At 39.7% G+C, this 27,732-nt stretch overlaps 1 protein-coding gene across 2 annotated transcripts in view; it reads left to right on the top strand.

Moving 5' to 3' along the window:
• Window positions 1-2,945: 2,945 nt before the first annotated feature.
• SPPL2A (signal peptide peptidase like 2A) overlaps window positions 2,946-27,732 on the top strand; it is a 56,099-nt gene continuing 31,312 nt past the window's right edge. The window contains exons 1-5 of one of the 2 annotated variants that reach the window (XM_070377892.1): window positions 2,946-3,239; window positions 22,326-22,441; window positions 22,744-22,926; window positions 23,843-23,932; window positions 24,392-24,525. In XM_070377892.1, coding sequence (XP_070233993.1) covers window positions 22,391-22,441; window positions 22,744-22,926; window positions 23,843-23,932; window positions 24,392-24,525 — 458 coding nt within the window. In that variant the 5' untranslated portion in view covers window positions 2,946-3,239; window positions 22,326-22,390. Of the gene's footprint in view, window positions 3,240-22,321; window positions 22,442-22,743; window positions 22,927-23,842; window positions 23,933-24,391; window positions 24,526-27,732 lie in introns of both variants that reach the window. The other variant, XM_070377891.1, reaches the window with a different exon arrangement.

The following is a 27,732-nucleotide window of genomic DNA, read 5'->3' as shown; positions in this document are numbered from 1 at the left end:
TTTCCTTCATCATGCACAGGGGCTTTGACCAATGAGAAAAAATTCTAGCAGAAGAATTATGACAAACAGTGCTAACACTGCAATAGCACAGCCTTCTATTTTTTTCTCCTCCTCTCCCTACTTTTTTGTTTTAAAAAAATGGAGTAATTACACTCAAAGTACAAATCCTGTAATTTTTACAATACTCATATGAGACAGTCAGAACAGGTTTTACTGTCCATATCTTTCAGCTGAAAAAAACTAAAGCAGGTAAAGAGAGACTGCACAAGCACTAGCCTATACCACAGGTTCTTTGAATGCAGGTACAAAATTTTCCCCAACTGAGAGGAAAGAAAAATGGCGTAACTCCAGGACAGGAGTTTCCAGGCAGGAAAACCAGAGATTTTCAGATAGCCTCAGGAGCCATCCTGGAGATTCACAGGCAAAGGGCCATTATGGGCAGAATGGAATATTTAGAGATGAAGTCATCTAATCACAGTCATTTTGCAAAAGGGAAATCTGACTTGCCCTAGGCAGCTAGAAAATGTGAAGAGACTCTGACAGACAGGAGACCTGAGTTCTGGCCTCATTGTGCCACTAAGTCTCAGACTTAGCCATTAACCTACAGATATTTGCAATAGAATGTCCTACAAACATTTCAAACTCAAGTTCAAAATTATTTCTTCCTCCTCTCCCATCCCCAGTCTCTTCCATCTCTTGTGATGATCATCTCAATAAAAGACCCAGGGCAGGGTCCTGAGAACCATCCCTCTCCTCATCTCCCATGTCCCCTCAGTTACACCAAATCCTGCCTTGAGTCTTTGGATCTACCATCTCCCTCTCCTTTTCATTTCTTCTGCCACTTCTGTCTCAGTTCAGGCCCTCACTACCCCTGCCTGGGTTAGGTTACTGGTGGTGGTGGTGGTGTTCGTTTAGTTGCTAAATCATGTCCGACTCTTACGACCCCATGCACTGTAGCCTGCCAGGCTCCTCTGTTGTCTAACAGTTCTCCTGGCTTCTACTATTGCCCTGTTTCAATCCATCTGCCACTCTGCCTGCCACCACAGTGAGCTTTTAAACAGAAATTGTCCATCACTGCACTTTTCACCACCAACTAGCTGAAGCCTAAAATTCCAAGCAGGATTCTCCCATCTAGTTGTGATTTGGCCTCTGCCTTCTTCTCTCACTTCATCTATCATCACCCATAACTTCAGCCAAGCTTGAGTTTTGCAGTTCCTCCAATGTCACCTTTGGCTTTGACACTAATGGTTCACTCTTCCTGGAAGTCTCCCCCTTCCCCTACCCATTGCCTGGCTAAAATTAACTCAGCCTTCTAGACTCAGCTTAAGTTGAAATTTTTCCTGGCACCCCTTTAAGTGTTCCTTTGATACTCCCATAGCATTTTGTGCAAACAAAAGAGTCATTAGTCACCTTGAACTATTTGCTCACACATCTCTGTCCTTCCGTAAACCCTGAGTGTGGGATGGCAGGGACAGCATTGTATTCAGTGTTTAGTATTGAATATTCATCCAACAAATATCTGAGGACCAACTTTATGCCAAATGTTGTAATGGATAGAGGAGTGAACAAATCAAAGATACTCCTTTCTGTCAAATGGGAATCAGTATCATAAATAAATAAAGAGGTAAATAAGAGAATGCAAGAGTGAAAAATGCTATGCAGAGAATTTAAATAACTCATGAGATATGACAGTGACTGGGTGGTTACTTTAGATTATGTCAAGAAGTTCCCTCTGAGAAAATGACATTTAAGCTGCTAAGTGAATGCCAGAGTGCTGAGTATTCAGAGAGAAGAGCATTCTAGCTGGGAGAACTACCAGTACAAAGACCAGAATAAAGGGGGCCCACGTGGCTTAAAGCAAGCATGGGAAAAATCATGAAGATGGGGTCACAGAAGAAGGCAGGGATGATGTTACATAAACGTCCTCCAGAGTAGAGTTTTTATTTTGTTCCAAGTGTGGTTAGGAGTGACATGATCTGACTTACATTTTCAAAAAGATCTCTCCAGGACAGCTGGGTGGATAATGGTCTGTGGAGAGTGGAAACTGAAACCAGTTTGGAGGAGAGAAACATCAGTGGCCTAGATCACAGCGATTTGGGAGAAGGTGACCTGATTTTATTGCAGCCATGAAATTAAAAGACGCTTACTCCTTGGAAGGAAAGTTATGACCAACCTAGATAGCGTATTCAAAAGCAGAGACATTACTTTGCCAACAAAGGTTCGCCTAGTCAAGGCTATGGTTTTTCCAGTGGTCATGTATGGATCTGAGAGTTGGACTGTGAAGAAAGCTGAGCGCCGAAGAATTGATGCTTTTGAACTGTGGTGTTGGAGAAAACTCTTGAGAGTCCCTTGGACTGCAAGGGGATCCAACCAGTCCGTCCTAAAGGAGATCAGTCCTGGGTGTTCATTGGAAGGACTGATGCTGAAGCTGAAACTCCAATACTTTGGCCACCTCATGTGAAGAGTTGACTCATTGGAAAAGACTGTGATGCTAGGAGGGATTGGGGGCAGGAGGAGAAGGGGACGACAGAGGATGAAATGGCTGGATGGCATCACCGACTCGATGGACTTGAGTTTGGGTGAACTCCAAGAGTTGGTGATGGACAGGGAGGCCTGGCGTGCTGTGATTCACGGGGTCGCAAAGAGTCGGACACGACTGAGCGGAACTGAACTGACCCGATTTGGGACACAGCATGAGAGTGCCTAGGACTGCTGAAGAGCAGATAAATTAAGACTCAGAACATGTAGGATTCTGGCTCGAACACCTGGGTAGTTACTGGGGAAGAGAACAGACGCTCCGCAGCTTCAAGGAAGAAGGCCTTGAAAAAGTCCCTTCGCCTGCCAGAACTTGGGGACAGTTCAGGTCAGGCAGCTGGATAGAGACACGCCCAGACACTCCGCTTGTGCCCGCCAGCGTCGGGAAGCTCCGAGAGCCTGGCGGGAGGCGCGCGCCGCCCCGGACTCCACATGGCTCGTGGGGGTTTCCGCGTCCTCCGGGCGGGGCCGGAAGAGGAAGTCGGCGCTGCAGCGGCGGCTCCAGCAGCCGCGGCGGCCCCACTCAAGGTCCGCGGTCCGACCCTGTCCCGCCCGGCCACCGAGGCAGCGCCGCGACGGGATCCGGAGCCTGCCCCGTTGAGCCTCGACGCGCCGCCCGGCGCCTACCCGTCAGTTCGATGGGTCGGCAGTCGCCGCTGTCCCCCGCCGCGGCCGCCCTGCTCTGGTGTTTCCTGCTCCCTCTGGTAAGGGGGGCGGGAGGGTTCTCGGGCCTCCCCGGGGCGGGGCCGGGCCCCCTCCCTCTCCCCCTCCCCTTCCCCCTCGCCCTCCTCTTCCTCCTCCTCCTCCTCCTTCAAACCTCCCTCAACCCCGTCCCTGCTCCGGGTCGGCCTCCCTTCTCCGTCTCCTACGCGGCCTGCCGCCGTTTTTTTCTTTCTTCCCCTGACTTACTCGCTACTCCCTCTCCTTCCAGCCCCCATTCGCGTCGTTTGAGAGCTCCCAGTACCTATCCCAGAGAAAGCCATCTGCCCAACCCCTAATACTATTTTGACCTTGATGCTTCTCTATAGGTTTTCACAGTTCCAGGCTATTTTTAATTGACCTCTGATTTTATTGTCCAGCCTTTCTTACAGCTGTTTAACCTTTACACACCGCCACCGCCCCCCCGCCCCCGACCCTGCTCCGCCTCAAGCCCTAACTCTGAAAGAAGGAAAAATAGTATACCTGATCCCTGGATGTTTAGCGGTTCAAAGACTGCGCTTTAGTTTTGTTGCTCTTAAACAGATTCCCCGCCCCTGTGTTTTCTGCTTCTTCTTAGTGTTCATTTGATTTCATTCTGGGGTTTTTTGGTAATATAATAATTCAAAATAATTTTTTAAGAAATACACCGGAGTAATTCTTTTAGTGGTTTTCAGTTCTCTGCCTAGTTTAAAGGCAAGGAGAGCCAGTTAAGAAATAACAACAAATATGTGTCCTCAAGTTTGTTTTCATAATTAGAGAAACGTAATAATGTCTTAAAATTAAACACCAAGTAGTTGGAGCTTCAGTAAGTGGTTGGGCAGGGCACCGGTGTTGTCTGTTTCAGTTTTTGTTTCTTGTAGACTTCCCGCCAGGGAGTTTTAAGTTGGAAGCTTTTATGAGCTTTATATAGAATTGCTGTGGTGTATGTCTGTCTAGTTCTTTCCATTAGAACGTGTAACTTTTCTGAAATAGTATATTTTGCTTACTCTCCAGTTTTTAAAGAATTACTACTAGTGAATGTATTCAGTGTGAAAGTGAAAAGCCAGATTAGAGCCCGAAGTGTCCTTGGTGTTTTCATAACTGGAGAAGGCAATGGCACCCCACTCCAGTACTCCTGCCTGGAAAATCCCATGGACAGAGGAGCCTGGTAGGCTGCAGTCCATGGGGTCGCTAAGAGTCGGACACGACTGAGCGGCTTCACTTTCACTTTTCACTTTCATGCATTGGAGAAGGAAATGGCAACCCACTCCAGTGTTCTTGCCTGGAGAATCCCAGGGACGGCGGAGCCTGGTGGGCTGCCGTCTATGGGGTCGCACAGAGTCGGACACGACTGAAGTGACTTAGCAGCAGCAGCAGCGGACGGTATTAGGAACATGAATGAGGGAATGTATCTAAAAATTGTTAGGGATGGCATGTGGGGAGCAGGATATAAAGAGAATAACAAAGTAGTAGTGTTGGTCTGAATCTTTGAGATGTTGTTTACTTTGTAATTAGACGTGTCCAAGTTAATTCAAATAGTATGTATATACACATAAAACTATAACGTAGGTATGAAGTTTTTTAGTGGTTTTGCACTCATTTTTATTCGAACTTATTAAGCTAATTGTAAGAATATATACCTGTGTATAAATTCCCACCTATCCTTTCTGAATGCAAATGAATAATAATAAGTACATCAGTTGCTCATAAACTCACACTGAAATTCTTTTTTAATTAATTTATTTTAGTAGAATAATTACTTTACAATATTGTGATGGTTTTTGTCATACATCAACAAGAATCAGCCACAGGTATACAGGTGTTGCCCCATCCTGAACCCCCCTCCCTAAAATTCTTACTAAACTCACATAGAAATTCTCATTAAAAGCTCAAATGCCTCTTACAGGAAAAACATAAACAAACTTTTCATTTAATTTCAAGTGCTTCACAAGCCTAAAAGTTTGTCCCAGTTCTAAATTGTAGCTAGTTTGTCTCCCATATTCTAGATGTTATTCTTTTCATATTACATGTATGTATTTTGTCATATTTCAGTATATTAATCTTTGAGTTCAGTACTCCCTGGTTGCAGGGTTGTTATGGGGACTTCATAACATTCTTTCACTCCACAAATAGCATACACCTCTTATATGCAAGGAGCTGTGCTGGTAACTGTAATAAACTTGACAATACGTTTTTAAGTTGAAAAGATCTGTTTTAGCGCCAACTAGTAGTATTGATTTTCTGTTTCTTACTGATTTCTCAGTGGATTTGTTTTCTTCTTCACTCTTTCTTCCTTTAATTTCCTGAAATAATCTCTTGTTCCTTTCCTTTTCTGAGGAACTCAAATAAATCTCACATCCTTTTTCTCAGCAGGGAGCTCTCTCTTCTGTTTGCTGGATACCTAGTTCCTTTTCTTCTCTACTTTAACTTTTAACTTTTAATTGTTGCTGTTGTTATTTTAACCATTTTCTCCCTGACGCCTTTGTTTACTCCTCTTCCCTATTTTTACAGCTCTGGTGGCCTCTCTTGAGATCATTGAATGAATGATGCCAGCTTAATAATTTCATTTCTTCTTTCTGGGCTTTTGAAGCAGGCCCAATGGGGCCTCTTTTCTCTTGGTCATGTTAGAACAGGGTCATCATCCTCTTCTAGAAGCAGCACTTAATCTCCAGAAAGTGTCATATCTTTGTAGAAGAGGCAGAGGGTTTAGTATTGGAAAGGCCCTTTAACATCTGAATGACCTTACTGTGTGTCTTGCTTGCTCAAGCTACAGCACGTCTGGCTGTTTTAGCGACTTCTAAACCCGTTAAACATTTGAGTCTAGACTTGAAGAGTGCCTGGCAGGTAGTTAATTCTCTCTTGTCTTTGCCATAATTCCATAGTACATTTATCTTTCCTCAGTCCAACTTCCACTGCTAGCTCCGACTGTCTCAAAGTTCTGTTTCAAAGAGAATGAATGAAATGTAGCCTGGATCTGTTTTCTAAAATTGTTTCAAAGTTCTCTGAAGAATCCTGAGTCTTTCTCATAGTGTTTTATAAAAGTTCTATTCATGTTTTTATTACTTCAAATAATTTGAAGTGTCATATTGATCTTGGGTGGTCTCAGCCTGCAGTGACTTGAGGCAGGATCTCCATTCCTGGCCAGAGATGGAGGTTGGGCAGCAGAGAGTGCTGCTGCTAGACCAGCACTAGAGAGAGTCCCTACCACTAGACCACCAGAGCCAGTGGCCAGTGGCAAGGCCCTGTCCTGTCAGCTGTGTACAAATGAATTTCCACATAGAAACGGAAAGTGGTGAAACAAGTGAAGTGTTTACTAGGAGGAAAAGTGTACGTGAATACAGAGGCAGGCTCAGAGAGTCAGGCCCTTGTGGTGGTTTGAAGCACTTTTATGGGGCATTTCTTCTGGGTTTCCTTTGGCTACTTAATCTTGCTTTTCCTGGTTCTGAGTCTGTATTTGGTATATCTCAGGGTCCTCCCATGTGTCCATGTGCATCTCTTAGCCAAGCTGGATTCTAGCAAAGAGGCCTATGGGTAGTTGACATCACTTAAAATGAGGTAGTGGCCCCTCCCTTTTTGACCTCCAAAGAGCCTTTCTGCACATGTGTAGTCACAGAAGTCTCCTTGACTTCAAGAAAGAGAATATGGGATCTTCAACTCTTATCTAGGTAGTTGCTCCTCAGTCATCGTGATTTTATGGAGTTTCTGTCCACAGGGGAGAAACTATTCAGCTGGGGCCCATCTGTCTCCTTCCTGAAGTGATCATCAGGATCTCCAGCAGAAAACTCTCTTGCTGTAATCTTCCTTCCTTTGATATACTGTACTAACTCAAAGAATCTTCTTTAATCCCTTCTCTGTCAACTTCCTGAGGAAAGTAGTTGTGTTCTCCTACCCAACCTATCAGAGACATGCTTAGCTGCTGTAGTGAACTGAATTGTGTCCTCCCAAAATTCATATGTTGAAGCACCAACACCCAATGTTGATAGTATTTGGAGATGGGGCCTTTGGGAGATAATTAGGTTTAGATGAGGTCAGAGAGTGGGTTTCTTGTGATGGAGTTGGTGCCCTTATGAGAAAAGACACCAGGAAGCTCACTGTCCTTGCCTTTCAAGAATATAGCACCTACACATACATTTCCTTAGCATCTCAAAATAATCCTGAGAGGAGTTTCTGGAAGATTACAGTTTGTCCTAGACCATATAGAAAGTCATCAAAAAGAGGACTAGAACCCGGGCTTTCTAGACATCTTTTTATATTTTTCCACTAAAAAATTTGTTTTTTGTTTTGTTTGTTTATTTATCAAAAATAGATCACTAGACTGATTGGATAAATTTGTGAATTTATTTTCACAAAAAAGGTCTAAAGATAGGAGAAGTCATGTTTATTATGTGTGTAATCATTTTTTATGATTACATTTAAATTTTATTAAAAATTTACCTGCAGTTCAATCTGTTTATAGAAATCTAGACCATAAAGCCTTCTGGTATGGACACTTACCCCAAAATACTAAATTTAAAAAAATGATTACCTTTAGGCCAGAAATTGCCAAACATTACCATGTCCTGTGGACTTAAATCAACTTGATTTATGGCTGGCCTTTTAGGCATTTGAGTTTATGACTTCTAGTATAAATCACAAATTCTATAATAGTTAAGTAGTAAGATTACTTAAGGAAAACCAAGGAGAAGTCTGGATCTAGGTAACAAATAGGATATAAGCCCCATGAAGGAGAAATTTTACCTAACTGATCCTCTGCTGTCTCCCATAGCACCTCATAGACTGCAGAGTATTGAATGGATGAAATAGTTACCTTGTTACTTCCCTGCCCCCTAGTATATCTTAGCCTGTTACATGTCCCCAGATTCTCCAAGTCTAAGGAATGATTCTGGGAATCTGCTTTCCCCATGGTGGCACAGAGACTCTTCTGATTCTCTGTAAATCTCTGTTGGGTGCCCAAGCTTCCATTGAGCCACTGATTAAGTAATTAAGATTTCACTTCATCTCTGAGGATCTTAGTGTACTTGATTTCAGTGCATCATTTCCTTAAACCTTGAATCCTGGAAGTAGTAGAAAGAATATAAGATTGATGATAGGATTTATTAGGGAGGAAAGAGGCATAATAGTGAGTTTGAAAATTACTTAGATCTGACTTTGGAACATCTATCATTCAGACACATAACCTCAATTCTGCCTTTCCTGTAGAGGTCATTTCAATTCTTACTGTATTGCTATTGACCTGAAACTCATAATCTGTGTAAAGAGAAAGAAGTTTGTAAAGAAAATGATACCTTCTACATTGGTCTGATATAAGGGTAATGTGCGGATGACTATTATTCCTGAGCATTTAACATTCAATGATTACATTGTAACTTTTAATCTTTTGGTTTAGAAATAAAGGGGTTTTTTTTAATTGCTAGTTCTCATTTTAAATAAATTCTGTTTGTTAGCAAAACTTGCTCCAAACCTCCAGCCCTCATATGCAGTATTTAAAATTAGAGGAATAGTTTAATTTGTAGATTTTATGAAGAAAGATCACAGGGGGAGTTAATGTGAGAGTTAGTCACATTCACACATTTTTCTTTCAAACCAGAGGATTAAGTATGTCTAATGGATAGCAATGCAAATAATGTGAAACAGGTTTAATTGACAGACTGTGGAGGTGGGTGGGGGAGTTGGGACCCAATGATACACATGGATAAGATTTTTGAGTGAACTTGTGGATGAAATGGTGGAACTTCTGGCCAAAACATGAGCATTGACTCTACCAGTACTCTAACTACGTACTGCAGTTATAGTGAGACTTTAACTTCTTAAGAAAATTCCTGGGAGGACCTCAGTAACATCTGGAAACCTGGTGAGTTTCACTGCTGTTTCACTGCTATCGGTAACCACATACTCTGTAGACAACATCAGAGCATCACTTGGAAGCTTGTTAGAAATGCATAATCATGGCCTCCTCCTAAGACCTGCTGGATCAGAATTTGATTTTAATAGAACATTAAATTCAGGAAGCACTGATCTATAATAAAGGATAAGAAATTGCTGCCCAGATTAGAGCATAATCTCTAGGCAAAAAGAATCATGCTTGACTAATTTGTTAAGGCTATTTGTTGTTATTGTTCAGTCCCTAAATCGTGTCTGACACTTTGTGACCCCATGGACTGCAGCATGCCAGGCTTCCCTGTCCTTCATTATCTTCCAGAGTTTGCTCAAATTCATATGTACTGTGTCAGTGATGCCATCCACCCATCTCATTCTTTGTTGTCCCCTTCTCCTCTTTCCTTCAATCTTTCCCAGCAAAAGGATCTTTTCTGATGAGTCTGTTCTTCGCATCAGGTGGCCAAAGTATTGGAGCTTCAGCTTCAGCATCAGTCCTTCCAATGAATTTTCAGGGTTTATTTCCTTTAGGATTGACTGTTTAGATTTCCTTCCTCTCCAAGAGACTCTCAAGAATCTTCTCCAGCACCACAGTTCAAAAGCATCAGTTCTTTAGCACTTAGCCTTCCTTATGATTCAACTCTCAACATCTGTACATGACTACTGGAAAAACCATAGCTTTGACTATATGGAACTCTGCAAAGTGACATCTTTGCTTTTTAATATGCTGTCTATGTTTGTCATAGCTTTTCTTTCAAAGAGCAAGTGTCTTTAATTTCTTGGCTGTAGTCTCTGTCCCCATTGATTTTGGAGCCCAAGAAAATAAAAGCTGTCACTGTTTCCACTTTTTCCCCATCTAATTGCCGTGAAGTGATGGGACTGGATGCCATGATCTTCATTTTCTGAATGTTGAGTTTTAAGCCAGCTTTTTCACTCAGCTCTTTAACTCTCATCAAGATGCTCTTTAGTTCCTCTTTGCTTTCTACCATTAGAGTGGTATCATCTGCATATCTGATGATATTTCTTCCAGCAATGATTCCAACTTGTGTTTCATCCAGCCCAGCATTTCACATGATGTATTTTACATATAAGTTAAATAAGCAGGGTGACAATCAGATTAGTCAAGCATGATTCTTTTTGCCTAGAGATTATGCTCTAATCTGGGCAGCAATTTCTTATCCTTTATTATAGATCAGTGCTTCCTGAATTTAATGTTCTATTAAAATCAAATTCTGATCTAGCAGGTCTTAGGAGCAGGCCAAGACAAGGAGTACAGCCTTGACATACTCCTTTCCCAATTTGGAACCAGTCTGTTGTTCCATACCTGGTCCTAAACTGTTGCTTTTCAACCTGCATACAATTTTCTCAGGAGGCAGATAAAGTGGTCTGGTATTCCCATCTCTTGAAGGATTTTCCAGTTTTTTGTGATCCACAGAGTCAAAGGCTTTATCATAGTCATTGAAGCAGATGTTTTTCTGGAATTCCCTTGCTTTTTCTATGATCCAGTGGATGTTAGAAATTTGATCTCTGGTTCCTCTGCCTTTTCTAAATCCAATTTGTACATCTGGAAGTTCTCGGTTCACATACTGTTGAAGCCTAATTTAAAGGATTGTGAGCATTACCTTGCTAGCATGTGAAATGAATGCACTTTTTGCAGTAGTTTGAATATTCTGTGACTTGCTCTTCTTTGGGATTGAAATGAAAACTGACCTTTTCCAGTTCTGTGGCCACTGCTGAGTTTTCCAAATTTGCTGGCATGTTGAGTGCAGCACTTTTAACATCATCTTTTAGGATTTGAAATAGTTCAGCTGGATTTCCATCACCTCCACTAGCTTTGTTCATAGGCTTTTAAGGGAATTAAATGTATACAAGAGTAAAAGTTAACACTGTATTTTTCAAGCTTGATCTTGATCAAGTGAAAATAGACCAATTGGCAAACTGAAAAGATGGCATGGATTCATGATGGTGTGTATGTTAGATAAATTTTTAGCTAGAGAATTGTTATTTTGAAAGGAACGTGTAAAGACTTAAATTTGGAAAGTAGGTCCAATGCTGCTAGATACCTTTTGAAGGAGAAAGATAGAAGGCAAACCAAACTCTGAAATGCAGTCAAAGAAGAATCCTCGAACTGTGCTGTTAGCTTGGACAAGAATAGAAGGGCCTGTTTCCTAGATTAGTATTGGGCTGGTGAGTCAGCATCAGGAGACCTTGTGAACAGAGGCCAGGAATACAAACGCCTGTGCTTGGGACTACCAAGAGATTGGAGTATAAAGCAAGGATGTAGCCTCAAGAGACAGGGACATGAAGGTCAGCGCAAGACTGATTCAGTGTAAAAACACAGATGAAGTACAGCTCTTTTTGTATGTCCTTTTGTTTAAGGTCTGATTGGTCTGGGGGAAAATGGGGAGATCATGTACCTGCGTGAGTATAGTATTTTCCATTACAGTTGGGTTATTTTTTTAGACTTGCAGTAATCATTTGACACTTGTCATACTAAAAGTTATTTAGGAAAAAAATGATCAAAATAAGCAACTATAACATTAAGATAGACTTGGTCTTCCCTGGTGGTCTAGTGGTTAAGAATCCACCTGCCAATGCAGGAGACATGGGTTCAATCCCTGGTCCAGAAAGATCCCATGTGCCATGGAGCAGCTGAGCCTGTGCACCACAACTACTGAGCCAGTGCTGCAAATTCTGCAAGCCATAACTGCTGAGCCCACGACCCTTAGAGCCTATGCTCCGCAACAGGTGAAGCCACTGCAGTGAGAAGCCTGAGCACTGCAATGAAGAGTAGCCCCCACTCACTAGAGAAAACCCACAAGCAGCAACAAAGACCCAGTGCGACCAATTAAAAATAAAGAACTAAACATTGTTTTGAAAAGAAGATGATATGGAATATGATTGAAGTCAAGTGATCTGGATAAAGTAAATTTGGCAATGTTCATGAGCAACAGACATCCCATGAAGTTTTATGTGAGATACATTTTAATCAGAAAAACAGGAAGTACTGCTTTACTGGTTCACACTGTGGTCTAGTAAACTTGCTTCCCTTGCACGTGAACTCAAGCAAGATGTGGAATATAAAGACATGGATGTGAGATTGATGATTCAACGGCCATGAAGAACACTTGACTCCATTACTAATGGTTGTAGGAACTGTCATTAAGACGGAAGGTTTAGGGTGAGCATTTAGGAGCACTTGTCATAGGGAAAGGAATTCCATGAAACTCTAGAGTCCTAGAAGTGGGGTTACTTGGAAGAGTGTAAGGAGAGCTGGACTGTAAAAAAAAAAGCAGAGCACCAAAGAATTGATACCTTCAAACTATGATGCTGGAGAAGACTCCTGAAAGTTCCTTGGACAGCAAGGAGATGAAACCAGTCAATCCTAAGGGATCAACCCTGAATAGTCTTTGGAAGGACTGATGCTAAAGCTGAAGCTCCAATACTTTGGCTACCTGATGCGAAGAACTGACTCATTGGAAAAGACTCTAATGCTGGGAAAGATTAAGGGCAGAAAGAGAAGAGGGCATCAGAGGATGAGATGGCTATATAGTATTATTGATGCAGTAGACATAAACTTGGGCAAGCTTTGGGAGATGGCAAGGGACAGGGAGACCTGATGTACTGCAGTCCGTGGGGTCACAAAGAGTCATGCATGACCAGGCGACTGAACAACAGCAATAAGGAAAAGATAAGTTCGAGTTTGGGATATTTAGGATGTGGGAGGAACTAATTGGGTATTAGAGAAATTTGAGTAGTGGTAGGAGACCCATTCCCAGTATCATGGCAGAAAGGGAGTTAACAGCTAATGCAGAGATATATGTGGCCAGTATTAATGCTGGAGGGGGATCTAGCTGCATAAAGGAACTTGAAGAACAGCAGAGTTGAAAGATGGCTGGTCTGGGTTTTAGAGAGCTCTGTTCTAATCTGGCCCCCAAGACCACTTGATTTTGATCATTTTGGACCTGTTTGAGCAATGAAGTAAAGGGACTAGATTTTGTTACCCTAAATCCCTTCAAGCTCTTGATTCTAAGCTTTTTATTAAGAGGATATTTTCATTACTGGTTGAAAATATAAACATTTTTTAAAGAGTTGCATAAAGTTACAGAAGACCACCCCACAATTGATTACAAAGGAAAATTCAGATGTTTTGAAGCATGTCTCTTAACTGGCAAGATGTAAAGGAAGGTATCCTTCCACCATAGGGTCTTTCTCAGGTGATCTAGTACTAGCACGGGTGGACCACAAATCTCACCTGATTTGATATTTGTAATGTTTGAAGGGACACTGCGTTTCAGGCCTCTGCTTCCTAACGTATTTGGCCCACAGTGATGTGGTTTCTGCCAGTTGGCCCTTGAACTGCGTGGTTTTGAACTGTGTGCGTCTGATTACACTTGGATTGTTTTCAATATGTATACTATGCTTGTGATCTACAGTTGGTTGAATTTGTGTGGAAGCAAATCTGTGGGGTATGAACATACCTGAATTTCGTTGTCTGTCCTGGAACCAATCTCCCTGTTACTGAGGGATGACTGCACTCTTGTTCCCTTATTGCTTTTGCTGCTCAAGGTTGAGTCCATAGAGCAGCAGCAGCAGGATCACCTGGGTGCTTGTTAGAAATGCAGAATCTCAGATTCCACCCATACCCACTGAATCAGAATCTGCATTATAATATGATAACTAAATAATTTGTATGCACATTAAATCTTGAGAAGCACCATCCACATAGCTTTGGTTTTGTGATTGTTGTTGTTTAGTCACTAAGTCGTATCTTTGACTCTTTTTGCGACCCTCTGGACTGTGTAACCCACCAGGCTCCTCTGTCCAGGCAAGAATAGTGGAATGGGTTGCCATTTCCTTCTCCATGGAGCTGTGGTATTCAAACTTTAACAAGCTTCAAAATTTCTGTAAGGGCTTATTAAAAGTAAACTTCTCATTGTTTCTGATTGAGTAGATCTGGAATAGGGTCCAAGAATTTGCATTTCCAGCACCCTGAAGTGAAAAGTGAAAGTGTTAGTCACTCGGTTGTTTCCGACTCTGCAACACCATGGGCTACAGCCCACCAGGTTCCTCTGTCCATAGAAATTCTCCAGGCAAGAATACTGGAGTGGGTAGCCATTCCCTTCCCCAGGAGATCTTCCCGACCCAGGAGCTGAACCTAAGTCTCCTGCGTTACAGGTGGATTCTTTACCATTTGAGCCACCAGTGAAGCCCTTCCAATAGCCTAAGAACTACTAAAGCTTTTACTAGAGACTCTGTCTTTAATCATATTCTGTTTGTGATTATCTGTTTCAGGTTTGTTTTTAATCTTCCCAACAAGACTATAATTGCTTATTTAGTGTTTCTTAGGGGGAGGGGCAGCTTTATTGAGATATAATTTATATACCATAAAATTCACCCACTTAAAGTGAACAATTCAGTGGCTTTTAATACATTTACAGATAGGTGCAACCATTACTACAGTCAATGTTAAAACATTGACATCACCTCAAAAAGAAACCAAATAGAGCACAGAGGATTTTTAAGATAGTGAAACTATTTCTTTTTCCATGTGATACTGTAATGGTGGATGCATGTCATTGTATATTTGTCAAAACTTACAGAATATAAAACACCAGTTCAGTTCAGTTCAGTCACCGAGTTATGTCCGACTCTGCAACTCCTTGGCAGCACACCAGGCTTCCCTGTCCATCACCAACTCCCAGAGCTTACTCAAACTCATGTCCATCACGTTGGTGATGCCATCCAACCGTCTCATTCTCTGTTGTCTCGTTCTCCTCCCACTTTCAGTCTTTCCCACCATCAGGGTCTTTTCCAATGAGTCAGTTCTTCGCATCAGGTGGCCAAAGTATTGGAGTTTCAGCTTCAGCATTAGTCCTTCCAATGAATATTCAGGACTGATTTCCTTTAGGATGGACTGGTTGGATTTCCTTGCAGTCCCAGGGACTGTCAAGAGTCTTCTCCAACACCACAGTTCAAAAGCATCAATTCTTCAGTGCAAAGCTTTTTATAGTCCAACTCTTACATCCATACATGACTACTTAGAAAAACCGTAGCTTTACTATGAAAAACCATTACTACAGTCAATATTAAAACATTGACATCACCTCAAAAAGAAACCAAAAAGGTAGAGAGAGCACAGAGCATTTTTAGGGCAGTGAAACTATGTCTTTTTCCATGTGATACTGTAATGCTGGATATATGTCATTATATATTTGTCAAAACCAGTAGAATATAAAACACCGGGGGAGACTGTAAACTATGGACTTTGGGTGGTAACAAACTGTCAGTGTAGATTCATAGATGATAACAAATGTTAATAACAGAGGTTGGAGGGAGGCTATGAGTTTGTGTGGTAAGGAAAGATGTAGGAATACCATACTTCCTGCCCAGTTTTGCTGTGACCCTAAAGGTGATCTGAAAAATAAAGTCCATTTTAAAAAAGGGAAGAAAGAAAGAAACTTCATATTCTGGAGCTATCACTCCCATTCTCACCTTCTACCAAGCCCTAAGCAACCACTAATCATCTTGTATTTCTCCTGCATGGTACAAGTACATGGCAAGGTGCTAGATATATTATTAATAATAACAGTTACCGTTTATTGTGAGCTTAATATGTGTTAACAGTTGCACGATCTAACTTAATCATTGTGACAGCTCTGTGAGATGTGGACATTTTTGTCATATTAGAGTTGAAGAGGGAATTCCCTGGCCATCCAGTGGTCAGGACTTGGTGCTTTCACTGCCAGGGCCCATGTTCAGTCCCTGGTTGGGGAACTAAGATCCCTCAAGCCATGCACCACCCCCCCACCCCCCACAAACAACCTAATGATGATGCCCAGAACAGGTTACATGACTTGTAACATAGCCAGTAAATGGTGAACTGCCATTCTATCCCAGACCTATACTTCCAAAAACACATGGAGTCTATTGTTGATAAACTGAATTTTCAAAGCTGTATAATCTCTATGAGAAATTTTACCAAACTATTAAAATGTAGTGGAAATGCTTAAATTATTTGGGTATATTAGCTTGTTCAAGAAATTTACTGCATGTTCCATAACCAGTACTATTCTACAATTTTGTGTGGGTGTCCTTTCCTCGCTTATACTAATCTTCCACTAAAATTTGTGTTTGCCTTAGTAATTCCCATATCGGTGAGTTTTGCTTATGTCAGTAGTAGTTTTCTACTATCATAGGAAGATTGTAGTCCCCCTGTAGCAGTAAATGTTACTCATAGTTGGACATCTTTGTATTTTCTTATACTTTTAAGCTTTTTAAAAAATCCCTTAGCTTTTGTAATTATAAAAGTAATGCTGAATATCATACATATTTTTATATACATGCATACAATACCATATTTTGTATAAAAGGAAATAGTGTATATGTATCAATATGGAAAATCTGACATATAAAATTTAAATTTTATGGCTTAAAGACTTGAATATAAGACATGACACTTTAATTCTCTTATGAAGAGCACATCGACAAAACATTCTCTGACATAAACTTTACCAGTGTTTTCTTTGGTCAGTCTGCCAGGGCAATAGAAATAAAAGCAAAAATAGACAAATGGGATCTGACAAACTGACGAACTTTTGTACAGCAAAGGAAACCATAAACAAAATGAAAAGGTGAACCTGTGGCCTGGGAAAAAGTATTTGCAACTGAAATGACCTGCAGAGGTTTAATTTCCAAAATATACAAATAGCTCATGCAGCTCAGAAACATTAAAACAAATAACCCAATTGAAAAATGGGCAGAAGAGCTAAATAAACATTTCTCCAAAGAATACATGTGGGCTACATACAATCACATGAAAAGATGTTCAACATTGCTAATTATTAGAGAACCGCCAATCAAAACTACAGTGAGGTACCTCTTTACCCCAGTCAGAATGACCATCATTAAAAAGTCTACAAATAGTAAATACTGGAGGGGATGTGGAGAAAGGGGAACCCTCCTACACTGTTGTTAGGAATGTAAATTGGTGCAACCACTATGGAAAACAGCATGGCGATTCCTCAAAAAAACTAAAAATAGAGTTGCTATATGATCCTGCAGTCCCACTCCTGGGCATATATCCAGAGAAAACTATGATTCAGAAAGATGCATGCAACCCAATATTCATAGCAGCACTATTTACAGTAGCCAAGACATGGAAGCAGCCTAAATGTTCATTCACAGATGAATGGATAAAGAAGATGTGGTACATATAAACAACAGAACAGTACTCAGCCATGATAGAGTGAAACAATGCCATTTGTATCAACATGGGTGGACCTAGAGATTATACTAAGTAAGTCAAAAAGAGAAAGACAGATACCATACAATGTATGATATCTGGAATGTAGATATGTGGAATCTAAAATATGACAAAAATGAATTTGTCTATGACACAGAAACAGACTCATAGACATAGAGAATAGATTTGCTTAGCAGAAGGGGTGTCGAGGACAAAAGGATTGGGAGTTTGTAATTAGCAGATGCAAACTACTTTATACAGGATAGACCACAAAGTCTTCTTGTATAGCACAGGGAACTATATTCAATATCCTCTAATAAATCATAATGAAAAAAATGTATATATGTAGAACTGAATCACTTTACTGTACAGTAGAAATTAACTCAGTGTTGTAAATCGATTATACTTCAATAAAATAAATTTTAGAAAAGCTACACAGTAGTATATATAGTATGATCCCATATGTGTAAAATAAACGATGTATATGTTTAAGATTTGTCTATCTTTCTATCTTAAATATTCATAGATAGTATCTGGAAAGACATAAGAAAAGCCCTTAAGGGGTGACTGTGGGCAGGATGGCAAGAGAGGGATTTCATACCTTTTTGTTTTCTTTGATTGTGTTTTCCTTTTTTAATTTTCTCTTTCCAGTCTTTTTACATCTTCATCTTTGCTTTTGTTTTCCTCTTCTTTTGTTTTTTAAACAGGCTGATGTGTTTCTCTCTCTGTCATTCTTTAAGTTTACATAAATGTACAGGTACATATAGGGACCTTTATTTTTATGAAAATAGGAAACATTGTAAATATCTTTCTGGAATTTGCTTTTCTCACTATGGATATGTATTTCTATAAGTAGATCAAGTTCTTTCTTTTTGAAGCTGTGTACAATACATACCATAATGTAATGGATCCTTATCTGTAGAAGATGTTGTTTTTTGTTTTTGCTATAAGAGATAATATTGCAGTGAATATCCCTGTACATTTATCTTTCTACAATCTTGTGCATTGTGTAATAATAATACAACTGTAGGATATGAATCAGAGAATTATATATATTAAAAACATTTGATCGGGGGATGGGAGGAAGGCTCAAGAAAGAGGGGATATATATGCACATGTAGCTGATTCACTTTGTTGTAATGCAGAAACTAAACAACATTATAAAGTAACTATACTCCAATAAAAAAAGTTTGATTGATATTGCCAATTGTCTGTTGTAAAGGTTATACCACTTCAGCAGCCTTAGACACAGTTAAAACCAAGTCAGTCAGTTCAGTCCCTTAGTCATATCCAACTCTTTACCACCCCATGGACTGCAGCACGCCAGGCTTCCCTGTCCATCACCAACACTTGGAGCTTGCTCAGACTCACAGCCATTGACTTGGTGATGCCATCCAACCATTTTATCCTCTGTCGTCCCCTTCTGCTATCAGTCTTTCCCAGCATCAGGACCTTTTCTAGTGAGTCACTTCTTCATATTAGGTGGCCAAAGTATTGGAGTTTCAGCTTCAGCATCAGTCCTTCCAATGAATATTCAGGACTGATTTCCTTTAGGACTGACTGGTTGGATCTCCTTGCAGTCCAAGGGACTCTCAAGAGTCTTCTCCAACACCACAGTTCAAAAACATCAATTCTTCAGCCCTCAGCTTTCTTTATGGTCCAACTCTCACATCCATACATGACTACTGAGAAAAATAATAGCTTTGACTAATCAGCAAAGTAATGTCCCTGCTTTTTAATAAGCTGTCTAGGTTGGTCATAACATTTCTTCCAAGGAGCAAGCGTCTTTTAATTTCATGGCTGCAGTCACCATCTGCAGTGATTTTGGAGCCCAAGAAAATAAAGTCTGTCATGGTTTCCATTGTTTCCCCATCTATTTGCCATGAAATGATGGGACCAGATGCCATGATCTTAGTTTTTTGAATATTGAGTTTTAAGCCAACTTTTTCACTCTCCTCTTTCACTTTCATCAAGAGGCTCTTCGGTTCCTCTTTGCTTTCTGCCATAAGGTTGGTGTCATCTGCATATCTGAAGTTATTGATGTTTCTCTCTGCAATCTTAATTCCTGTTTGTGCATCATCCAGCCCAGCGTTTCTCATGATGTACTCTGCATATAAGTTAAATAAGCAGGGTGACAGTATACAGCCTTGACATACTCCTTTCCTTATTTGGAACCAGTCCATTGTTCCATGTCCAGTTCTAACTGTTGCTTCTTGACCTTCATACAGATTTCTCAGGAGGCAGGTCAGATGGTCTGGCATTCACATCTCTTTAAGAATTTTCCAGTTTGTTGTGATCCACACAGTCATAGGCTTTGGCGTAGTCAATAAGCAGAAGTAGATGTTTTTCTAGAACTCTCTTGCTTTTTCAATGATCCAGCAGATGTTGGCAATTTGATCTCTGGTTCCTCTGCCTTTTCTAAATCTAGCTTGAACATCTGGAAGTTCTCAGTTCATGTACTGTTGAAGCCTGCCTTGGAGAATTTTAAGCATTACTTTGATATTGTGTGAGATGAGTGCAATTGTGTGGTAGCTTGAACATTCTTTGGCATTGCCTTTCTTTGGGATTGGAATGAAAACTGACCTTTTCCAGTCCTGTGGCCACTGCTGAGTTTTCCAAATTTGCTGGCATATTGAGTGCAACACTTTCACAGCATCATCTTTCAGGATTTGAAATAGCTCAACTGGAATTCCTTCACCTCCACTAGCTTTGTTTGTAGTGATGCTTCCTAAGGCCCACTTGACTTCACATTCCAGGATGTCTGGCTCTAGGTGAATGATCACACCATCGTGGTTATCTGGGTCATGAAGGTCTTTTTGTATAGTTCTTCTGTGTATTCTTGCCACCTCCTCTTAATATCTTCTGTTTCTGTTAGGTCCATATCATTTCTGTCCTTTATTGACCCTGATCCTGGGAAAGATTAAAGGCAGGAGGAGAAGGGGATGACAGAGGATAAGATGGTTGGATGGCATCACCGACTCGATGGACATGAGTTTAAGTAAGCTCCAGGAGTTGGTGATGGACAGGGAAGCCTGGCCTGCTGCAGTCCATGGGGTTGCAAAGAGTCGGACACGACTGAGCAACTGAACTGAACTGAACTTGCATGAAATGTTCCCTTGGTATCTCTGATTTTCTTGAAGAGATCTCTAGTCTTTCCCATTCAGTTGTTTTCCTCTATTTCTTCACATTATTCACTGAGGAAGCCTTTCTTATCGCTCCTTGGTATTCTTTGGAACTCTGCATTCAGATGGGTGTATCTTTCCTTTTCTCCTTTGCCTTTAGCTTCTTTTATTTTTCCTTTTTCATTTGCTTTTGGTTAAAACCAAATCCTGATTTAGATACAGTCCTTTCCAAAAGGAGCTTAGGAGAATTACTGGTTCTTATCTGTGACAGGTAAAGGATAAATTCAGCCTGGAAACAAGGAAGTCCTCAAAGACTAATGGGGTCTTGTCAAAAGGATACAAAGAGCAAGGTGGAAGAGGCCATATTTGCAAACTGACCAAATTGGGCATAACTTGAACATCAAATAATCCCAAACAATAGATTCATTAAGAATTTAATAGCTCATTCCACCTCTGCTGTCAGAATCCAGTCAGAGCCACCAATATTTAGCTGCATGAAAACTGCATTTCTTTTTTCCAGAAATAATTTCCTTATGTAACATTTTATTTAATCTGATGGCATGTTTGAAGAATTCCCTACACTTGCTTAGATCCATAAGCCAATGAAGTCCCAAGTATGCCAGAAAGCCCTCAAACCCAAATGTTCACAAGAGATTTTAGGTAGGAGAGCATGGATTAGAGCATTTCTGTACTTCGTAGATATTTAGATTGACTTCTATGTAATTACCAAAATTACAAATTTACAAAATTAATAGATCAAAAATGGTCAAATGTCGGTGCATACTTTAGTGGCAGAGGCTTGATAGTACACCATCTTTAACTGCCAAACAATCTTTTTTCTCCCTTTGGTTGTAGTGTAAGATTTTCTCAAAGGAGAGAGGAAGGATCTGGATTGATCCAAATTTAAAGGGAATTGTGATGCGGAGTACTATTCTAGTTATCTTGGGCTGTTTCTTCATATCATAGGCTCCACTCCCACCCCCCTACCCCCGTGTACTATGGTTTTTCTTTTTAGTCACTTAATACCTCTTGTCTCTCTTCTTTCTCAGTAGTGGGAAATGAGGCATAAGGAAAGAACATTCTTCTAGATCTTCCTTTTTCACTTTAAACTCTAGATTGGTCTTTTTGAATAGATTTTTTGCAGGGTCTTGAAAACTTGAGATTTCTAGTTTCTCTGGTTCATTTCCAAAGATAGCACTTAGAAGTTTACCCTACAACGCAGGAGACACTTGGAAGATCCTACGTGCCACAGAGTAACTAAGCCCCTGTGCCAGAACTACTGAGCCCACGTGTGGCACCTACTAAAGCCTGCATCCCTCAAGCCTGTGCTCTGTCACAAGAGAAGCCACCGAATGAGAAGCCTGCACGCTGCAACTAGAGAGTAGCTCCAGCTGCCAGAGCTACAGAAAAGCCTGCCCAGCGACAAAGACCTAGCACAGCCAAAAATAGAAGGAAAAAAAATTTTTTTTATAGTTTATCCTAGTAACTCATAGAATATGGAAGGTAAAATAGGTTAAGGGATTTCAGGTGCATTGTCTTTTATAGAATATGAGTAATGAAATAATAACTCATAAGAGATTGGGAAGTAAAGTTTCAGGGTGTGAAGGGAGTATCAAAGTTATAACATCATAACAAGATTCCTCCCTGGGATATGGCCCTTATAACATGGGCCATTAAGAAAGTGACTTCCTTAAAGAACGTTTTCTGAGCAACCATGTAGTTTTACTGTTTCCTCAAAGAAGTTCATTGGAGGACCTTACCCCTTAAGGAAATGTGGTCAAACCTGTATATAAATAGCTTTATTAAAATCTTTAGTTCTTGGCAAGCTGAATCATTGGCACTGTGAAAATTATTGTTTGTGTCCTAGACAGCTGCTCACGAAGCAATCCTCCATGCCTCTGGAAATGGCAGGCCTTCACCATCTAAGGACTACTGCATGCTATATAACCCTCACTGGACATCTCTTCCAAGTACCCTAGAAAATGCAGTAAGTAAATCACAGTTTCTATTTATAACAAAATAGTGAATGGTGAGAATGAGTGGTTATAATGTTTCAGTGTGTAACCTAATTGTAACATTACGATTAATATTTATTACTTTTGCTTTAGTATTTTTCTCTTTATGAGAAAAACAAGTTAGAAAATTTAAAAATACCTACCTCAAAGCCTGACTGTCATCAAATGTTTCTGATTTAAAGGAACTTGTGTTAAACCAATGTTGATACTCTCTTTGAATGCCTTTAGGGTGAAATATGATATATATAATATTAAAGACATTTCTTCTTTCCAGACTTCCATGAGTTTGATGAATCTGACTACCACCCCACTCTGCAACGTTTCTGATATTCCTCCTGATGGAATAAAGAACAAAGCAGTTGTGGTACAGTGGGGAACCTGCCATTTTCTTGAAAAAGCCAAAATTGCACAAACAGGAGGTGCTGAAGCTTTGTTGGTTGCCAATAATAGTGTCCTAGTAAGTTACTAAACTATAATAATTTCTTTTGCGTTCTTGATACCAAATTTTACAGGAACTGAGCCATATTCTTTGTGTGTGGTTTGGGGCTGAGTGTTTTGGGGGTTTTTTGGGTTTTGTTTTAAACTTTTTGTTTTTTATTGGGATGTAGCCGATTAACAAACAATGTTGTGGTAGATTCTGAACAGTGAAGGGTCTCAGTTCAGTTCAGTCACTCAGTCGTGTCCGGCTCTTTGCAACCCCATGGACAGCAGTATGCCAGCCTTCCCTGTCCATCACCAACTCCCAGAGCCTACTCAAACTCATGTCCATCATGTCGGTGATGCTATCCAACCATCTCATCCTCTGTTGTCCCGTTCTCCTCCTGCCCTCAATCTTTCCCAGCATCAGGGTCTTTTCCAGTGAGTCGGTTCTTTGTATCAGGTGGCCAGAGTATTGGAGTTTCAGCTTCAGCATCAGTCCTTCCAATGAATATTCAGGACTGATTCCTTTAGGATTGACTGATTGGGGTCTCAGCCATACATATACGTGTATCCATTCTCTCCCAAATTCCCCTCTCATTCAAGCTGCCACATAACATTAAGTAGGGTTTCCTGTGCTATCGGGGCTGAGTTTTGAATAATCTGATGGTAATATTCATAAACATTCTGGTTATAATAGGTGTTTAATTGGAAAATTTTGTTTCTTTTCCACTCCTAGAATAGACAAGATATGTTAGGAACGTGTGTGCGGGTATAAAATATCAGTTTAAAAAGATTCCAGTTTGAATCCTTTTTAATATTATAATATTAAGAAAGAACACATGAAACATTGTTTTATAACTTTAAAAAGATACTTGTATTTAATGAATGATTTGTAGTTTATTCTGTAAATACACTAGTAGTTCATAAGTTTTCATAATTTTTTTTTCTTTTAGTTTCCTCCCTCAGGGAACAAATCTGAATTTCTTGATGTGAAAATATTGATTGCATTTATAAACCACAAAGACTTTAAAGATATGAAGCAGGTAAATTAATAATTATCTGTTAGATAAAGTTTATAAATAGTACAATTCTGTACTTTAATCCACTGATATTTAAATTATTATATATGTTCCATTTGCTAGTAAGATGGAACTTGCTAGTCTTATTCACCCCTCCCCATTTAGCACAAGGTGTTTCAGAGTCTTGATGTTTGAGAGGATATTTCTTTGTTTCGACCTTTTTAAAATCTTTGTATCATATCATTTGTCTTAATTTTAAATCCTTGAACAAAATGTCAATGTGTGAAACACCACACTTTTGCTTTTAATAAAACAAAGCCTCATAATTTTGACAAGACTATATTATGTTGTCAAAATAATTCTGTTATTCTTGACTGTCTTATATATCCTGTCCATTCCAGAATGAAATTGGAATATTGCTGCCATACTCTATAGTAAAAAGAAAATGAATTCCAGTGTATTAACTGTTATTTTGCATTTCAGACTCTCGGAGATAACATTATGGTGAAAATGTATTCTCCATCGTGGCCTAACTTTGACTATACTATGGTGGTTATTTTTGTAATTGCTGTATTCACTGTGGCATTAGGAGGATACTGGAGCGGGCTAATTGAATTGTAAGCTTAATTAAACTTCATTGTTTTTAAGATAAATGGTTAAAAAATTATTGTCTTTAAACATTTTATCATGTACCAACACTTAAAGTTCCACTTGTTCTCAGAATATAGTGCTGACAGCATTAGATCGCAGGTTTGTCCTCTCACAGACCTTCAACTTTTCACTGAGAGGAAGGGAGTTGTAGGTTCCTCTTGTTCTTCTGCTGGCAAGGAAACATTGAAGTTTCACCAAAGGCTCTTAAATTAAAACGTTTTATTACCTCACCCAGAAAAGGTGGAGATAGTTAGCATCCTAATGTACCTATTCGCTTAGATTGGAAGAAAATAAACAGAGTGGGAAGTTTTTCAGCTCCTCCTGAGTTGAATCATTACAGTGTGACCTCACCATTCTATTCAGTGTTTTAGGAATTGGATATTAATTAAGCATGTCCATATTTTAATTTAAATATAGAAATCTCAAAGGTACATGAAATTTGGATTTGTCTATTTAATAACAACCTAAAGCCAGTGTTCTTACAGTTATGTACCTTTTGCTGTAGATTAAAGCAGGCAGTGTAGTTTAGAAGAATCAGTTCATTTTCATAACTCTGAGTAAAAAATTGTGCTCAGAGCACATTATTTTGTGCATAAAGGACAATATGTTCACCTTGTGAATTGATCTATAGATTCCACTAAAAAGGGCTTATTTGACGCCAGCTAAAGCTAATAAGCTTATTTGTAATTTCTTAAAATACTAAAATTTGATTGACTTACAGTAAGAGAAATCTAACAAGCATAGATTCCTCGAGTATTGAGCTTAAAATATTTTACATATTTGGAAAACACATTTTAGCATGTGTTAGTCACATGTCTTCACATAAGTAAGCATTATATTTTTCACTATTAACTTTATAAAGCCTAGTATGGAAGATCTCCAGAATCATTTTCTAGATCATATGCTAAAATGTTATAATTTCTGAAAAGCTACTGATTAATTGAAAATGTTTTCCATTTAATATAGATTCTCACTGTACTTACATTATTATGTAAATTGTGTCTTTTCTAGAGTAGTGCTGCTCAAGATATAATGTGAATACAAACTGTCTTGAGATCTCATTCAGTTCAGTTCAGTCGCTCAGTCATGTCCGACTCTTTGCGACCCCGTGAACCGCAGTATGCCAGTCCTGCCTGTCCATCACCAACTCCCGGAGTCCACCCAAACCCATGTTCATTAAAATTTTTAAAAATTCAGATTTAGTAGGCTTGGAGTGAATGCTGAGATTCTGCATTTTTTAACAAACTGGTCCATGAACTTTGAGTTAGCAAGGCAAGCTTAATGTACCTGTCAGGACAGGCTCCTCCTCAAGAAAATTGGAGGTGGGAGAGCAGTACTTGTATGTAATCATAAAACATGATGATGGACAAAAACAAAAAATGTATTGCCTTCAGTAAGTAGGTTGGGGGAAGAGATATCTTTTACTTACAGAGTTAAGGATTTTGAAATTGAAGTGACCAGTTCTAAAAGTAGGTTGTGGTGGTGGTGGTTTAGTTGCTAAGTCGTGTCAGACTCTTACGACCCCATGGACTATAGCCTGCCGGGCTCCTCTGTCCATAGGATTCTCCAGGCAAGAATACTGGAATAGGTTGCCATTTCCTTCTCCAGGGGATCTTCCCTACCAAGGAATTGAACCTAGGTCACCTGTATGGTAGGCAGATTCTTTACCAACTGAGCTACAAGGGAAGCCCAAAAAGTAGGATAAAGATAGAAAAAACAAAGTGTGTATGTTGTGGGTGGGAGTGACAGTATAGAGAAAGAGTATTAATGATAAAATGGAAAAAGTTTCATAAAAAGTAGAATTATTGACATAAGGACCATTTACAATAGCATGACTGGATTTTGAGGGTATTACTTATGCTAAGTGAAATAAGTCAGACAAAGATAAATACCAGAACATCTCATTTATGTGTGAAATCTTTAAAAAAAATGAACTCATAGGTGCAGAGAACAGATTGGTGGTTACCAGAGGTGGGGAGGTGGAGGGTGGGAAAAACAGGTGAAGGTGCTCAAAAGGTACGACTTCCAGTTATAAGATAAATAAGTCCTGGTGATGTCCAACATAGTGGCCATCGTGCATGATTCTGTCCTCATATTTGAAAGTTGCTAATAAAGTAGTTCTTAAGAGTTCTCATCACAAGAAAAAAAAATCTTTTTAACTATGTACTGATGAGTGGGAACTAAACTTATTGTGGTAATCATTTTGCAGTATATACAATTATCAAATCATTGTGTAGTACACCTGAAATTAATGTTATATGTCTTCTATGTCTTAATTTTAAAAAATAACACAGGAGCAGTTATTTAGCAAGTAAAGAGAGTTAGACTGAAAGAGAAGGGAAAAGAGAATATGGCTTAGGGAAGGAAAAGTTTACCAGAACAGGACCTCATAACCCAGAATTAACCTGCCAAATGAAAGATGTACTTTATGCAAAAAGGAAAAATGCTTAAATTCCGTATAAAGACTTTTCAGTAGAGAGTTAAACTCCTGTTATAATGAGCCCTCATATAACTGGTGAAGAAGAAAATGGCAGTCTACTCCAGTATTCTTACCTGGAAAATCCCAGGGATGGAGGAGCCTGGCAGACTACAGCCCATGGGGTCTCAAAGAAGTCAGACACAACTGAGCAATTGAGCATGCATGCATGTAACTGGTCCTCATCATAAACTCAAGATGGCAGAAAAGAAAGCTTAGCTTCCTAGTGCCTGTGGCTCTCGACCTGATTTGAATACAGTTTTTTTAAAAAAGATGAGTTGTATTATTTTAACATGATATAAACCTAGAATATATTTTCCTTCAATAAATTACATGGTATAAATTGAATATGAATATATAACCTTTTGGTTATTGTGCCCTATATGGGTTCTGTGATAGAAATGACCTTAAATAAATGTTTGCAATGAATTTATCCAAAGGTGGGCATGTTTTCCCACTCAAGTACCACTTTTGTTAAAACTCTGTTAATACCCTGTAATCTGGCTCTACAGTTTCAGGGAAATACTGTGTGTTCCTCCTCAAACCTCCCTGCTCCTTTCCCAGGCAGCCTCCCTAGAGTCCCAGATGCATGGAATAGTAACCATCCTGATACCCAGTTTTCTGATAAGAAAGTGGCATGTTGATAAATAAGCAGTTTAGCAAATGTACTGGTTGATAGAAATAAATCTTTTTTTAA

Source organism: Bos mutus, chromosome 10, assembly GCF_027580195.1.
Source record: "Bos mutus isolate GX-2022 chromosome 10, NWIPB_WYAK_1.1, whole genome shotgun sequence".
Taxonomy (NCBI): domain Eukaryota; kingdom Metazoa; phylum Chordata; class Mammalia; order Artiodactyla; family Bovidae; genus Bos; species Bos mutus.
Note: the sequence above shows the minus strand (reverse complement) of the source record. Positions and strands in the feature narration are given on the sequence as shown.